This window comes from Electrona antarctica (assembly GCF_951216825.1).
Source record: "Electrona antarctica genome assembly, chromosome: 18".
Classification (NCBI taxonomy): Eukaryota; Metazoa; Chordata; class Actinopteri; order Myctophiformes; family Myctophidae; genus Electrona; species Electrona antarctica.
Window position 1 is genome coordinate 12,390,751 of NC_136799.1, and position 15,560 is coordinate 12,406,310.

The 15,560-nt window shown below is 43.1% G+C and overlaps 1 protein-coding gene across 1 annotated transcript in view; it reads right to left on the reverse strand.

Annotated features, from left to right (window-relative positions):
- Positions 1 to 3,853: 3,853 nt before the first annotated feature.
- LOC306941779 (disheveled-associated activator of morphogenesis 2-like) overlaps positions 3,854 to 15,560 on the reverse strand; it is a 109,844-nt gene continuing 98,137 nt past the window's right edge. The window contains exons 19-21 of the mRNA XM_079527422.1: positions 15,425 to 15,556; positions 6,407 to 6,577; positions 3,854 to 4,937 (exon numbers count right to left, since the gene is read on the reverse strand). Of these exons, the coding sequence (XP_079383548.1) occupies positions 4,725 to 4,937; positions 6,407 to 6,577; positions 15,425 to 15,556 (516 nt within the window). The 3' untranslated portion in view covers positions 3,854 to 4,724. The remainder of the gene's footprint in view (positions 4,938 to 6,406; positions 6,578 to 15,424; positions 15,557 to 15,560) is intronic.

A 15,560-nucleotide genomic window follows, 5' to 3' on the forward strand; every position in this document is an offset into this window, starting at 1 on the left:
GTATAGAGGGTTTAAGTGGTTAATGTGGAGATGTGGAGAAAGCCACCAGCACTGGTAAAGTACTTAAGTAAACAACTAGCAACAGGAATGGTACATGTGTGGAAACGGGGCAACAGGCACTTACAAAGTGTAAAGAAAAACACAAAAGGACGAGCGCAAAATGGGCGAAGTGGAGGGGAAACTAAGATGCTAAATTTTGATCAAAAGCCTAAAGATCTTCGTTACATACTGGATATGAATGGATACTGCACAACTTTCCTTTTCTGTTCATGTACTTGTTACCCCCCAAGCCAGTGTGAGTTCAGAAAAAGTTCTATGGCAAAGTATCCATCTCTTGAGACCTATGTTCTACTGTTTTAAATAGATGGAGAAAGTCATGTCAGCTTCCACCTAGCTGCTCAGGGTTCACTGAAATTGTTAATATAATAATAAATGTTTTACTTTTTGTTGCCAGCGGCTATTGATTTATCTGCATGCTTGTAAAGCCCAACCATTCTACTGTCCTGCTGTAAATTAAACAGATCTACTGGATGGCATTTCATGAAACCATCAAAGGAACAATACATTCATTAGGACACCGTTTCTTAACATAGGGTAATTTACAGGTCGGTAACTCTAACAAACTCGGGAGTTACCGACCCAAAAGCATATCTTACCAAATTAACCCTGAGCAAGACAAACGTCCAATCCTCTTACTGCGCTTGTGTGCCCGTCACATACAGCCTTTAACACGACTGCAGTCACTGCATGGGGTAATTGAAGAGAGACCATAATAGAAGGTTGACCAAATCATGTAAAAATTACTCCTTGGAAACAGAGATTCTTTATAGGACTGCGCCAACGATTCTATCAATGATTTCGATGGAATTTCGGACAAATCCATAGTTACCTTTTAGTTTTTTTTTTAAAACTTTCAATAGGCTCTGTGCATTAACTGTAGACGCAGGTTTTCAGAAGGTAGCACACCCCTTTCCTGTTCCAGTTCATTTTCCCCATAGCTCCATTTGATTGGCTTGGCAGCAGGTTTGAACCGGAAATTTAAGTGTTTCCACTTTCCAGTTAAAATCTGCCGCTGAAATGAACAGGTACAGGTAATAGGTATCCCACCTTCTCGAAAACCCAGGACTACAGAAATGCACAGAGCCTAATTGAGTCTCTCTTTTTTTGTCGGGGGCTATAGTGTACATACTGTAGTAGGCCGTATGATGCTACAAATTGAGGCCAGTGATACCAAATCTAATACTAGCTCTCTGCGTTCCCCTGTATGTTTCAGTACGCCTTTCCCCCGCTCTGTAACGTTGTCTCTCTCTGTCCTTATCTCGCCTGTGAATTGGGAGTGCGTTTCTGAATTTGAACAGATTCATCATTTCACACGTTGTCCCACACGGGGAAAAGTAATGGCCTTGCCATCTTTCCAGCCACTCCCTGTGGGTGGAGGACTTGTAGCACTTTTTGCATTCGCTAGTGATGCCATTCCGTCTGCGCCATATACATACTTTATCGTGAACCAGCTTAGAAAACAGCCCATCTACAAGCTCACACCGTTGTCACGTTGTGTAGCTTGTAGATCGGCTAGTTTCAGCACGGGGACACCGCTGTACGACAAAGTATAAATGGGCCATAAATCCATCAGAGGACTTGAACGCTGTCCCAAGGCAAAATCGGAAGGACCTTCAGGTTCAGTCCACACGCATCGCAGCCGTTGTCCTTTCTACCGCTAAGAATTAAGAAATATAAAACACCATAGTACTTGCTAAAAAAAACAAAAAAACAAAAACAAACCGGTGTGGGCTGCGATACATGGGCCTGTGTCCTGTTAGTCCTTTTAAGTCATTATCTTGGTACAGCTTTATTGACAGGAACAGCACCAGCCCCATATATAAAAAAACTTAATTACAGTTGGAGGCCATCGATATTGTCCTTTTCTTTTTGCTGAGGTTTGCGTGATCTGCGCAAACACCTTTTGGTGTTTTAAACATTATGTTATAATTTAGCTATTGAAAAATAGCAGATCTACAAGCTCATAGCGCGCCACCGAGTGGCGCGCTACGAGCTTGTAGGTGTGCTATTTTTGAAAAATCGTGAAAATATTTATTTCAGAAAACTGGAGGATTTAGAAGGATTTTTTTAAATTTTGAGGTCAGGCCTAAATGGGTCAAATGATAAGGGACAATATCGGTGGCACCCAACTGTACACAGTACAGTATATTGTCTCTGTCGAGTGGGAACCTAATATGACTAATATGACAGGGATGAAAGGTAGTAGTCATCCATCATCTTGCCCTTTGTATCCTTCCATCAATGTTTATTACAGTATTAATAACCAATCTACATCTAAGCCTCTCCACGGTAACGTACCGCCGTTACTGCGCTGTGCCCTACACCCTACAGGAGCATGTGCAGGATAGACGCCTGGGGTCAGGTCTTACAATGCAGAACAGAACGTAAAAGACAAGAAATGCACTGCATGAGCATAAATCTTGGTGCCAAGCTTTCACACAAACCGTTATCTTTTGTGGGAGAATCGGCCTGGTATAGTTCCTAATAAAGACATCGATGAAAACGAGTCTGAATGTTGAACCCATGGCCAGTTTACGCACTTCTTAGTTCCTACACAGTGTTTTCATTAACTGTAGCCCCACAGAACAAGCGTCAATCAACGTGTGTGGATGAAATGTGAGCTGTTCAAATAACAAAAAGGGGGACTAAACTGTGTTTTCAATTAATTATATTTTGTCCCGTTTTTTTGTTAGCTTTCCTTTAGCATATAATTACAGGGAGTAAGATTAGAAAATGAATCTTTTCAAATAACACTTTGGGTTGGGTTTTAATAATAATAATAATAATACATTTTATAAGACGCCTTTCAGGGCACTCAAGGTCGCCGTACAACAGATTAAAATTTTGGCAGTTTGTTGAAATAGTGTAGTGCAAACAAGACATGGATGTGTGAAATGGACAAGCAATCTTTTTTTTTTGCACAAAGCACAACAAAAAATGTAAAAGAATTCCACTTCAATGTCAACCTTTTTTTTTTTGCAATGTGAACTTAAAACACCAACAAATGACGTAACTATTAGTGTGTACAAAGAACAAAAAATGCCAAGAAAACATAAAAAAAAAAGAAAATCTTTGCAATTAGCTTGTCTGCATCTAAATATAAATATATAAATGCCAAATTGCAGTATGTTTTTTTTTTGTTTTGTTTTATTAATACATAATATATATCTTCTCACTGCTTTGGCACTGGATTATGCCAAAACAATCCTTTTTTTTCTTTTTCTTTTCACCACCGAAGAAATAAGAGAGTATAAAGTGAACCTTGACAGCCCCCCGCCCCCCCCCCCAACCCCGTGGCGCAGTCAACATTAAATTGTCTTCTCTTTGTTTTTTGGGTGGGGTGTGTAGGTAGGGTGGCTGTGCCGAGGGGCTGCTTTTCCTTGTGAAGTGCCGTTGTCCTCAGCAAACTGCCCTCCGGGAACACTGGGCTCCCCCTGGGAATGCTGTGTGCAGGACGAGGTACAACAAGTATATGTGGGAGGAGAGGTGAATCCCAATGTGAGCCCACTTTGAACCACTGTGTCGTCGTCGTCGTCGTCGTCCCCAAAACCACGTGCCACCGCTAACTGTATCCTTCCAGAGTTCCTTCAAATGCCAGACATCCAACTTTCAAAAAACTGGGGGAGGGGATTTGTGGACTCGTACTCCATTATTTGCACTAACCACTTAACCCTTAATATGTTTGGCCGGAGTCCCACAGGGCTCTATATACTGGTGTCTTTTGTTATTGTGGGGCAAAGCTCACGCTGAAAATAGCCGATGGACAAGCTCACCACGCGCACTTTGTGAGCTTGTCCATCGGCTATTCTCAGCAAAAGCTTCCCCCACAATCCGGCGGCATGTGGGTTTAAGTGGTCAAATCGTCCATTCTGACCCCTATGGTCTGTGTGCAGTCACTGTCTAGCAGGCCAGCGATGTGCGGGAGAAGAACGGAGAGAACTCCAACAGGCCTCTTTTGGTCCGCAGGACACCCTCGAACCCGAGCTTCAGAATGGACGTGCGGCTTGGGCACAGGCTCCAAGCTATCCCCTTCCTGAATTTCCACAGGAGTTTGAGAGAGACTACCAAGATCAGCCAAACCTCTCTCTCTCTCTCTCATCCTCACCTCTATGTACAGTGTGACTGGCTGATCCCCGATATCTTACGTGTTTCAGCACCGGATTCCTATGAAATAGGGCTGCCCCACCACAGTGGATGTTGCAGTGGTAACAGCCTAATTATGTGTGAAAGGAAAAGTGATCTACGAGAACTCGAGTGAGAGAACGAAAGAGTTAGGGAGCACAGTGTTGAAAAGGGTGAAGAAAAACACGAGGGACCATTTGTCACAGTGGCCTGTCCGTACGTCCGTCCCAAGTGGTCTTTGTCCCATTCAAGAGATCTGTGCACGCTACAGGAGTCCAGGAAATAAAGTTGTGATGGGGAAAGAGCTTTGCGAGAGCGATGAAAGAATCAGTCTTACTTCCTTCAAATGGTACGGCTGTTATTACACGCCACTAAACATGTCCAGTCCCACCATTAAATGCGTAAACGTGTCCTCCTTCCGTCATCACTGACCGGTCTGGTCTCAGTTTGCGGGCCTGGCATCGAAAGTTAAACGTCACCGTTTTTAAGAAATGTACACCACCACGGGAGGGTAAGCAGGGTGTCTGTCTCGTTTTCGAGGCCTAGTAGTCGACCTTGGTGATGGCCCTCTCGCGCCCGCCGCCCTCGACCAGCTGGTTGACCGAGCGCTTGCGGCCGCGCTTGAACTTGTTCAGGTCCTTGTCGAAGACCTCGCCCGAGCGCAGCGCCGACACCAGGTCGTCGAACTCTCCTCCCACCTCGTCGGAGGCACCGCCCTTCTTGGACCTCCGTTCGCGCTCCCTCTGCTCCTTGAGCTGGAGAGAGAAAGTTTGGATGGAAGGAAGGAAAGAAAGAAGGTAGGTAAAATAAAGAAAGAAAGAAAAAGGGCACAATGAAGAGAGTTGTAGAGACACAAAAAGACAAAGAAAGAGGAAGAGAAAATGAATCATTCCATCCAGAGAAGCATGGATCCAGAACCAGACCACTGAGTCACATATTAAACAGTTCCTATGAATTCTGCTGACAAGTCTACCAGCTAATCAGCTGCTTATCAGCCCCGTCACCATGTAAACAGGCTGTGGTTTAACTCAGGCTGCATTGATGAAAAGCTTGTGTGTGTGCGTGCGTGCGTGCGTGCGTGCACGCGCGCGTGCGTGCGTGCGTGCGTGCGTGTGTGTGTGTGAGAGAAAGTGTGTTTTGAATTCAAGTGTCTGTATGTAACAAAGATTTGAGGATGTCTGGAGAAGGGTTTTGTTCCGAGCACTGCCCAGCTCTCCCAGACTGCTGTTGTGTTTGTGTGGAATATTCTCAAGGCCCTTGTTTCATGTTTGGGTCTGTGCTGTATTAAGCGCCTTCGCACACTATTCACATAACTCCATCTCAGTCGGATCTGGTTCAACTCCGGTATAATTCTTAGTGTCGGTCTTAGTGTGTCTGAACTGTCTGTGGGTGAGAAACAAGACAGAAGGAATCCCACTAGCTCAGCGATTCCCAACCTGTGAGGATTTTGCAATAGTTGTACACAAGATTTTAATGATAATGTAAAATAAATACGTTATAAATATTATGTTAAAGAAATATGTATTTAAATCCTTAAAAAAAAATAAGAAAAAAAGAGTGTACTATGATACCGATAAACAGGAACTTGGAAACACATTAATTGAACATTAACATAAAACACGCTCTGAAAATGCATGCAGTGAATGCCCCCCGTGTTGAGTGGTCAGATGGGTTGGCCGCCAAGGAACCTTATTTATTTATAAGGAAGGGACACCGACGCCATTTTCTCTATCCAGCAATTCCAGTGAGTTCGCCACTGTGGTACGTGGCGAACTCACATCGGAAGTTCGGCAAAATAACACTGGAGTATATGAGACCTGGCTGGACAGCTTATGAACAAACACCATTTCAGAACGATCGAAGACCTTCATAAATACTCAGCTCAGGAAAGTGAAAGAAGTAGTATCACAAATTGTTTTCCGTGCATACAAGGCATCCAGCGTATCTTTTCTTTAACCCATTTAGGCCTGACCTCGAAATTAAAAAAAAATCTTCAAAATCCTCCAGTTTTCTGAAATAAATATTGTCACGATTTTTCAAAAATAGCAGACCTACAAGCTCGTAGCGCGCCATTCGGTGGCGCGCTATGAGCTTGTAGATCTGCTATTTTTCAATAGCTAAATTATAACATAATGTTTAAAACACCAAAAGTTTCTTTGCACTGCTCCAGAATAGGTCTGGAAGCGCTGCATAGGGACAGGTGGTGTCGGTGTGCATGTCTCACCATGGTCTCCATGCGCGCCCTCCTCTCCTCCTCGTCCTTGCGTCGCTGCATGTTCTCGAGGTCTTGCCGGGCCTCCACGAACGACTGCAGGAAGGTGTCGAACATGCCGAAGAACTCATCGGGCTGCATGCGGCCCTGGTCCTCTCCAAAGTGCGTCAGGGATGTGGAAAACTGGGACAGCAGAAAAAAATAAAAAGTGAAATAAAAAGTATAAGAGTTTAGGTATGTACGAATTTAGAACAAACATGGGAAATGTCTTATTCTACTACTCTCGGACATAGAATACGACAGGCTGGGTGCCGGGCTAAAGAAACTTCTGTAGATATTGGATGGAGCCCGCACACCACAGGTACGAAGAAAGACGTTCTTTATTGAAAATTCTGACAACGTTTCGATCTATTTGATCTTCATCAGGTCACTCTGCCTGCAAAATGTGGAATACACTGACAGCGGACACCATCCATTAAAGGATGTGAATCACTAGTTACCTTTAAAATTGGCCTGAACAACTCATCGAAAGGAGGTGTCATTCACGGCAGCCGTTTTCTCTTTTGTGTATTTGTTAATGACTTGTGTTCATCTTTAATGCTATGTTGAATACATAGGACCACAATGGAAACAAGTCCCCAGGACTGTTTTGTGTTATCCTTTTAGCCTTTAATGTCTTACTGTACCATGTGGTGTTTACATTTGTGACCAATAAAGCATTCAACCAATCAAAAAGGTAGGTATGTAGAGTATAAATTAGGCGATAGCAGACACACAATGTCCGCCCACTAAAGCCTGTACCCATACACAGTTAGGATGGACATGTTTCCATGTACTTGAGTTTCTCTGTGAAACATCCCTTGTGACTCACGTCTCACACAGTGCGCAGTTGCGCACCACAGAACAAGCATATGTGTTTGTTTGCAGGCAGCATGTCCCCTCCCCTCTGCCCCTGTTTGCAGGCAGCATGTCCCCTCCCCTCTGCCCCTGTTGCAGCATGTCCCCTCCCCTCTGCCCCTGTTTGCAGGCAGCATGTCCCCTCCCCTCTGCCCCTGTTGCAGCATGTCCCCTCCCCTCTGCCCCTGTTTGCAGGCAGCATGTCTCCTCCCCTCTGCCCCTGTTTGCAGGCAGCATGTCCCCTCCCCTCTGCCCCTGTTTGCAGGCAGCATGTCCCCTCCCCTCTGCCCCTGTTTGCAGGCAGCATGTCCCCTCCCCTCTGCCCCTGTTTGCAGGCAGCATGTCCCCTCCCCTCTGCCCCTGTTTGCAGGCAGCATGTCCCCTCCCCTCTGCCCCTGTTTGCAGGCAGCATGTCCCCTCCCCTCTGCCCCTGTTTGCAGGCAGCATGTCCCCTCCCCTCTGCCCCTGTTTGAAGGCAGCATGTCCCCTCCCCTCTGCCCCTGTTGCTGTCCAACGCTTTGTGGACAGCAGGGCTCGGCCTTTTTGCTTTAAACTTTAAACTTCCCTCACATATTTTTCTTTTTGCTTTCAAATTCCCTCAGGTACAGTACGAACTGTGTTTTTGAATGTTTTTATTTAACCAGAGAAAGTCAACTGAACGAGAATGGTTTGCAGGTGCATTTGTACACTTTTCGTGGGGTTAAGTGAACATGGACGGTTTGGGTGCCTTAATTGCTTTAAGTGTACATAATCAGTGGTTGTTGAGGGAGAGGAGTTCATTTATTATGGACTGTCCCCCACACAGGTTGTCCCTGCCAAAATTACACATCGAGGTTGAGAACTGAACATACTGATGTTGATTTCACAATAGTATGGACTGGCAGAATTAAAAAAAAAAACACAATCTCGGACGACTAAGACCAAACCCCTCAATTTATTGATTAATTGACTAATTGTCTCTGTTGGGTGGTAAGGGTAACCTCATAATGTCCAAAACTGTTACTTTTCACGATTCAAATAAAACTACAGCAAAAGCAGCAGATCTACAAGAGCTTGCGGATCTGCTACTTTTGAACGTTTAAAAAAAAAAACACATAAAGTTAGACTATGGAGATAAGAGGTTTCTGCCCGACAGCAACAACATTACAGCAGAGTATGTGGAGGGTCTGGTTGAACAGAACAGAGCTGTGGTTCTGCTTGTATAAGGATGTGCAAATGGGCCTGTCATTATGGGCTGATCACCATAGAAACCTTCCCTCTCTCCTGTAATTATGTGTCTGGTCAAATTGTTTGTTTCCTCTCTGGCTAAATGAGTAAACACTAACACAAGAGAAAGCTGGTGTGGGTGGGGTAAACGAAAGCGAACGATCACACACACACATACTACTAGGGGTGTCAAAAGAAATCGATTCGAATTAGAATCGCGATTCCGTTATGAACGATTCAAAATTTATTTTTCTGGTTACAGTTACAGGAGTTTTCACTACATGGGGTTTGTGATATGAAATGTAAGCTCACCCTAATCACAGTAAACATGTCTTCAGTCATTTTCAAGTTACTGTGGTCACTTCAGTTCAAGACTGGAGTAGATTGTGATGAAATCCTATGTATTGAATCGAGAATCATTTTGAATAGAAAATCGTGACACCAAGAATCGGAATCGAATCGAATCGTGGGAGACCCAAAGATTCACAGCCCTACATACTACTGTATGCAAAAAAAGAAGAAAAAAAAACACTGTGTGTGTACTGTAATGTACTGTACACAGATGAAAATGGGAGGTCTGATGCTCGCTCTGTACTAATCTGTTCTATCTTGATTAATTTAATACCTAGGACCACGATGGAAAACAAGCCCACAGGGAATGTTGTATTATTGTGTAACTGTGCCTCTGTACGTATTGCAAACCATTAATAAAGTAATCAATCAATTAATCAATAAATAAATCCATCTACTGTATCTATCCTCTCTCTCTCTCAAGGAGAAATAAATGTTCGTGTGTATTTTATGTGTATGTTGTGATCAAATGCACAGAATGGGGGACAGCTGTCAACAGATTATCGTGGGATTTACAGTGAACGTAAGCCTCATGAATCCATCGCCGTTTTACACGCTGTTTCAGGATCGGCCACGCTTAATGCACCAGCGCTGGACAGCGTGGTCTCCCATGGCACCTTCCCCTAAACAGCTGCCCAATTCCTTCCTAATCAGACAGCTTAGCACCATTTGTGCTGACGCATTCCTCTGGAATTCTTCTACTCAGCACATGATGCTCTTGATGAAGCGTTTTGCTGAAAAACGTGTGAGCCTGATGTGGCCATTAATAAAGAAAAATGATGGTGAAATTAAATAAAAATGGAGCATAGCCATTCCCATGGATATCTTGAGATTTAGCCTACATTTCTTGGCTAAGCACACCCAGCCAGAAGAGGGACGATGCCTCTCCGTTCAGTAAGCTTGCATCATGATTCAACGGAGCTGTAATTATGGCCACCCATGCCCCATATTGTGATTGAGAAGAGCCTGCTAACTCAACTAGAAAAGTGAATCCATTCATGTGTATGGAAGGCAGGTATGTTTAATTGTGTCACAATACATGAAAAGAGTTCAAGAACTTTAAAGAAATATCCAGCTTGTAGACAAATGTTGCTGTAGGTTTCATTTATGTGGCCCTTGAGTGATCTTCCCTGATTGCTAGACTTCCTGTACAGTTCTTGTTTGAGCTCAACACCAAGAACACAAGTGAGCTTGTGAAAAAAAAAGAAAAACACACCCTAGAATCAAATTAAATGAGTTGGGCTTTTCCCATGAATTCCTCCATGCTTGCTCTCCACTCCTCTTGCAGAATGATACCGTCTCATTCATGATCATCATGTGCTATGCTGCCTATTTCCTTTCAAAACGTTGCGGCTGCTGTTCAAGCTATTGGTTTTGAGCATAACACGCCGTGCACTGGACTTCTAGAGTCAGAATCAGGTTTATTGCCATTGTTCCAGGTACAGGTACAAGTACACGCACAAGTACAACGAAATTGCGATGTGCTGAGTGCACGGGCCACAGCAACATGGGTCGCGCCGCCACTAACTTCTCTTTACAAGTGGAGAAGAGCCGGGTTCCTTCAGATTGGTTCTAATGTCTGGGTTGAGTGTGTTCCTATTAATTTTGTGGCCTACAAGTGGCTCGATCTGTACACGATGATTCATGTGATACTGTACTTAGCACTGAGGGCGGTAGAGGAAATAGATGGTATGCAAGTGACATCATCGATCATACCCGGAAGTTATGCGGTAATGCCTAGCCTACTGAGTGGCAAAACAACCCGACTTTCTGGCCTTGACAGCCCATACATCCAAACAGAAAAGCCGTATATATGATTGCATTAAACGATGATAAACAAAAGTAGCAGATCCACAAGCTCGAAAAGCGGCGTGAAACGTGACGCGTTTTGAGTAGAGTTGTCGATCTGCTACTTTTGAATTTGAATCCTGAAAAGTAACAGTTTTGGACAAATGAGGTTTCCACCCGACAGAAATAAATTGCTGTTGTATTGGGGCCCAAACTTAACACAAGGCTATTGTGTAAAAAAGCACTACTGTAAACCTTATCTCCATATTTTAACTTTTTGTGTTTTAATGGCCTACTACTGTAGATCATACTACAGTGTCACAAAAAAACATCAAAAGTAGAAAGAAGATGGGGAAATGGATAGATTATTTAGATATAGAGTGAATATGGGTTGTGTCCTTCCTAATTGTTAATGAATGTAAGGATTCCAAAAGCCTGTAAAATGTATTTTGGTTACTTGTTGCTGTATATCCCATAACCTCTTCTGTTTTTCAGTATTTTCCGTTTTTTAGTTTTTCTGTTTTTATTTCACCGTTTGTCTTGTGTGTCATTTGTTTATGTCTTGCATATTTCCACAAAAAAAAAGCAGCAGATCCACAAGCACAAAACGCGGCGCAAAGTGACATGTTTTATTAACTTGAAGATCTGCTGCTTTTGATTTTGAATCTGGAAAAGTAACAGTTATGGACATACACGGTTTCCACCCGACAGAGACGATATTTATATCTAAAAGGAGGGAGAGAAGCTGACGTTTGACCCAGTGAAACAATCTTGTTTTGATCTTTTCATCACATGCTATAACAACACGGGACAACTGGACCTTTGATTGGGGCCACCGGTTCAGAGATCAGATGTTGCTTCTTTCTCTGCCCATGTTTTGTTCTCACTGTGAGACTGAATCTCTCGCATTGTCTCGGAGACTGAGTGTAGGCGTGTCAAGTGTAAACCCCAGCAATCTCTCAGGATGAAGAAATTCCCTTTCCCCTGCTGCACAAACCTCTGGCCCAATGAACCGCATGACCTCGGACAACTGTAATCCTTTGTAATGCTTGTAGTAATGTCTGGTGATGAGCGATGCGTGCAAGCACGCACGCACACACACACACATCTGAAAAGAGCGTCAGGGACCCCCTCCCCCATTGACGTTTTGTGTTTAATAAATATTGAAACTCGTTGTGGAGATGTATAGCCGATGTATATAGGATTAAAGTGTTTAAACTGATGCCAACTGATGCATTGCTTTTGATGCTTTATATTAAAAGAAAATAAATACTTATTTCCTATCAAATTACACATCCCATGAAGCATTTTTTTGTTTGTTTTCTGAGCCAATATGACCGGTGGAGTCTCTGGTACAGGAACTCAATTGAGCCTCCTAAACCGACGACCTTATTATCTGTTTGAAATGCGAAATCTCCATGAATTCAAGGCTTCATGGAGTGTGTAATTGATAGAAAATAAATACTTTTTGGGGTACAATTCATTTAGCTGGGGACCCCCTGGAAGGAACCGCCTCATGCCATGACCCCTGGGCCCAGAGCCTTCAAGGAGCCTCAGTGGGAGCCTGCACTTCTAGGTCACTGGCCTCAAACTCCAGTCCTGAACCACTTCAACTCTATTATACTAGGTTGACCGTGGTCCCCCAGGGGTACCATGGCCCCTCCCTTTTCCCCCTCGACACCAAATCTCTTGGCCCGAAGATAGACGGTCTTCAAGCTCACGAGTCACAATGCATTACGAGCTTATGGATCTGCAATTCTCGCCGAACGTTCACCTTTTATGTCCAGAATAGGGTTGCATAACATGTGGTTAAAGAATATGCCCCAACTGTGTGCACACGGCACGCACTGCCGTATTTGTACTCTGCTGGAGCGTAACAGAGTGTTACAGAACATCAACAGGCGAGTGAGTAAATGTGTCAACCTCCGCTCACCTCATACCAATAAGACACAAACAATATCCTCTCTGTCGGGTGGAAACCTCATATGTTGAAAACCGTTACTTTTACAGGATTCAATTTAAAAATGAGCAAAAGTGGCAGATCCACAAGCTCGAAACGCGTCGCTTGTGGATCTCATTTTCAACAATGTATTTATTTTCCTTTTTTACACACAAAAGACAATACAAATATACAAAAAAAACAATGAACATTACAAGACAATTACTGATATAAAGAAAGCAAAACAACAATAACCAAAAAAAAACTCCTCTTCAGCTCCATCCATTAAATGTGACAAATTATTGTTCTTTATGTATCTTATAAAACGGCCCCACACCTCCTGAAACATTTCTTGTTTGTCCTTAAATAAGTATGTATGCAATCTTTTCCAAAGGTAAACATAAAGACAATTCCCTGAACCACTGTGTAATACTTGGTTTGTCTGGCCTCTTCCAGGTCGGATCTGCTACTTTTGATGCTTTCGTGTGACACTGTAGTGTGATCAAGTAGGGAATATAAGTAACAGAATATGGAGATGGGAGGTTTCTGCCCGATGGTGACGATGTAGCCACACGTGCTCGCAAGCACGGCCACTCACACACTCCACCTCCCCGTTTTGGACAGGGAGTGTGAGAGTTTGGACCGCTGAACACAGGTCCTTTTGTCTTGCAGCGGTAACTGGCTCTACAGCTCTCCAGCTCATTTACCCTGACAACCCAAATGAGACGTTTTCACTGCTTTTTTTGGTTGTTTTGTTTGAAGCAACCTCTTAAAAACAAATAAACGTAACTAAGGCCAGTGAGAAGAGAAACATAATACACATGGGCTCTGCAATGCAGGCTGCCAGGGCCATTATTTAAAATCGTTCTCTTTGACTGAACCAAAATCATTGACGATGTTGTGTTGGGTCCTCGACTGTTTCGATTGATCTACTACACAGTAAAGTCCTCCTGAGCATTCATTTAAAGTTAAACATTTAAAACCTTATATTGTCGTTGCTGTCGGGCAGAAACCTCTTATCTCCATTATTTTAACTTTTTTCCGTAAATGAACACCATATGACGTGATCATAAGTACAGCATCACACAAGAGCATCAAAAGTAGCAGATCTCCAAGCTCAAATGCGGTGAGAAGAGAAACGTTTTGAGCTTGTAGATCTGCTACTTAAAAATATATTGATCCTTAAAAGGTTTTCCCCCCGACAAAGACAATATACTTTCATTGTAGACCACGGTCTACCAGGAGCCTATACTACTTGGTCTTTCATTGTAGACCACGGTCTACCAGGAGCCTATACTACTTGGTCTTTCATTGTAGACCACGGTCTACCAGGAGCCTATACTACTTGGTCTTTCATTGTAGACCACGGTCTACCAGGAGCCTATACTACTTGGTCCCTTTCTTTTTTCCCCCCTCTACACCAAATCTCTAGTAAAATAGAATAATCTGATCTACAAGCACAAGCTGTGAGCTTGAAAACCTGCCGTTTGTGCCTAATGTTCACCTATTATAACTAGGGGTGGGACGATATGGGTTCCTCACGATACGATATATATAGCGATATTAGGCCCTCGATAACGATAATATCACGATATTCGATATATTGCGATATTTGCGATATATCGATATATTGTATGAAATTTCATCAACGATATATCACGATATCTGCAACTACAAAATACTTGGAACAGAAAAAATGCAGCATTTTGTATTCCCACAAAGCTGTTTGGAGACTTTGGACAAATCACCATCCAGTAATTCAGTACTTCTGGTTGCTGTGGAATCTGAGTGGGATTTGCTTTATTTTAGCTGTCATTTCCTCCTTTTCTAAACATGTTGTTCATCACTTCATTATGAACAACATTTCAAATTTCTAAAAAAAACAAAAAACAAAACAAAAAAATCCGATATCGATATTTTAATAATCAATATCGATTATTTATCGCGGGAGGACGTATCGATATATATCGCCATATTGATATTTCAGCACACCCCTAATTATAACAGGCCCATAATAGGGATGCTAGGATTCATGTGGTTACTCTGAAAGTATAACAGAGTTCGAGTAACATTTGGCTGTTGCTTTTGCCTTGTTTTTATATAAAAAGAAAACATTTAATCTTTGCTTCTGGGGGTCCCTGGAACAAAACATTTTCAGATGGGGGTCCGCAGCCAAACCCACTGTCTCACATACTGTACGTACATTCTAAATACACAGCAGAGAACAGGTCTGATTGGTTCAAAAAGCCATTATTTCCAGAGTTGAGTAGAGATGGAAAGTGTGGTGGGAGGAAAGACCTTCAACATGTATTTTTAAAGAAAGCGGAGAAAAAGAAAAGAGAAAAAAAAAAGTGTTAGAAAATGTGTGTATGTGAAAAAGAAGAAACACTAGCTGGGCCAAGACGAGGAGGGAAAACGAGAAGACATTTGAATGGCGGGATTCCCCGAGCTGGTGAAGTCATCACACTCAACTTAGGAGAGATGCACAAAGACTCCTCTCTTCTCTTCCTACACAGTATTAATAAAGCTGCAATCTGGAACCTTTTTTGTGTGAATAAAACTCATTTTTGAACAATATGTATGGTCCCAACAACATTCCACTGCTTGTACCCACGTATAAGTCAGTGACAAATACACATTTAGAGCTTGTGGATCTGCTTCTCTTGATGCTTTTGTGTGACAAGTAGGGCATTCATTTACGAAAAAACACAAAAGGTTAGAAAATGAAGATAAGAGGCTTTTCCCCAACAGCGACGATATATACAAACAACACACGGAGTGACAGAACCTCTTCATGCCATCCTATCTCTGGTTCTTGTGGAGCACGCCACGCAGCCTCGTTGACATACCTTGTCCTTGGCTTCACTCAGCTGATCCTCCAGTTCAGAGAAGCTGAAGCCGGCCACGGTGATGAAGTCGCTGATCACCGCCACAAACTTGTCGCCGCGCTCCTGCGTCCTGCTCTGCTGGTACTGCAGCTCCTGG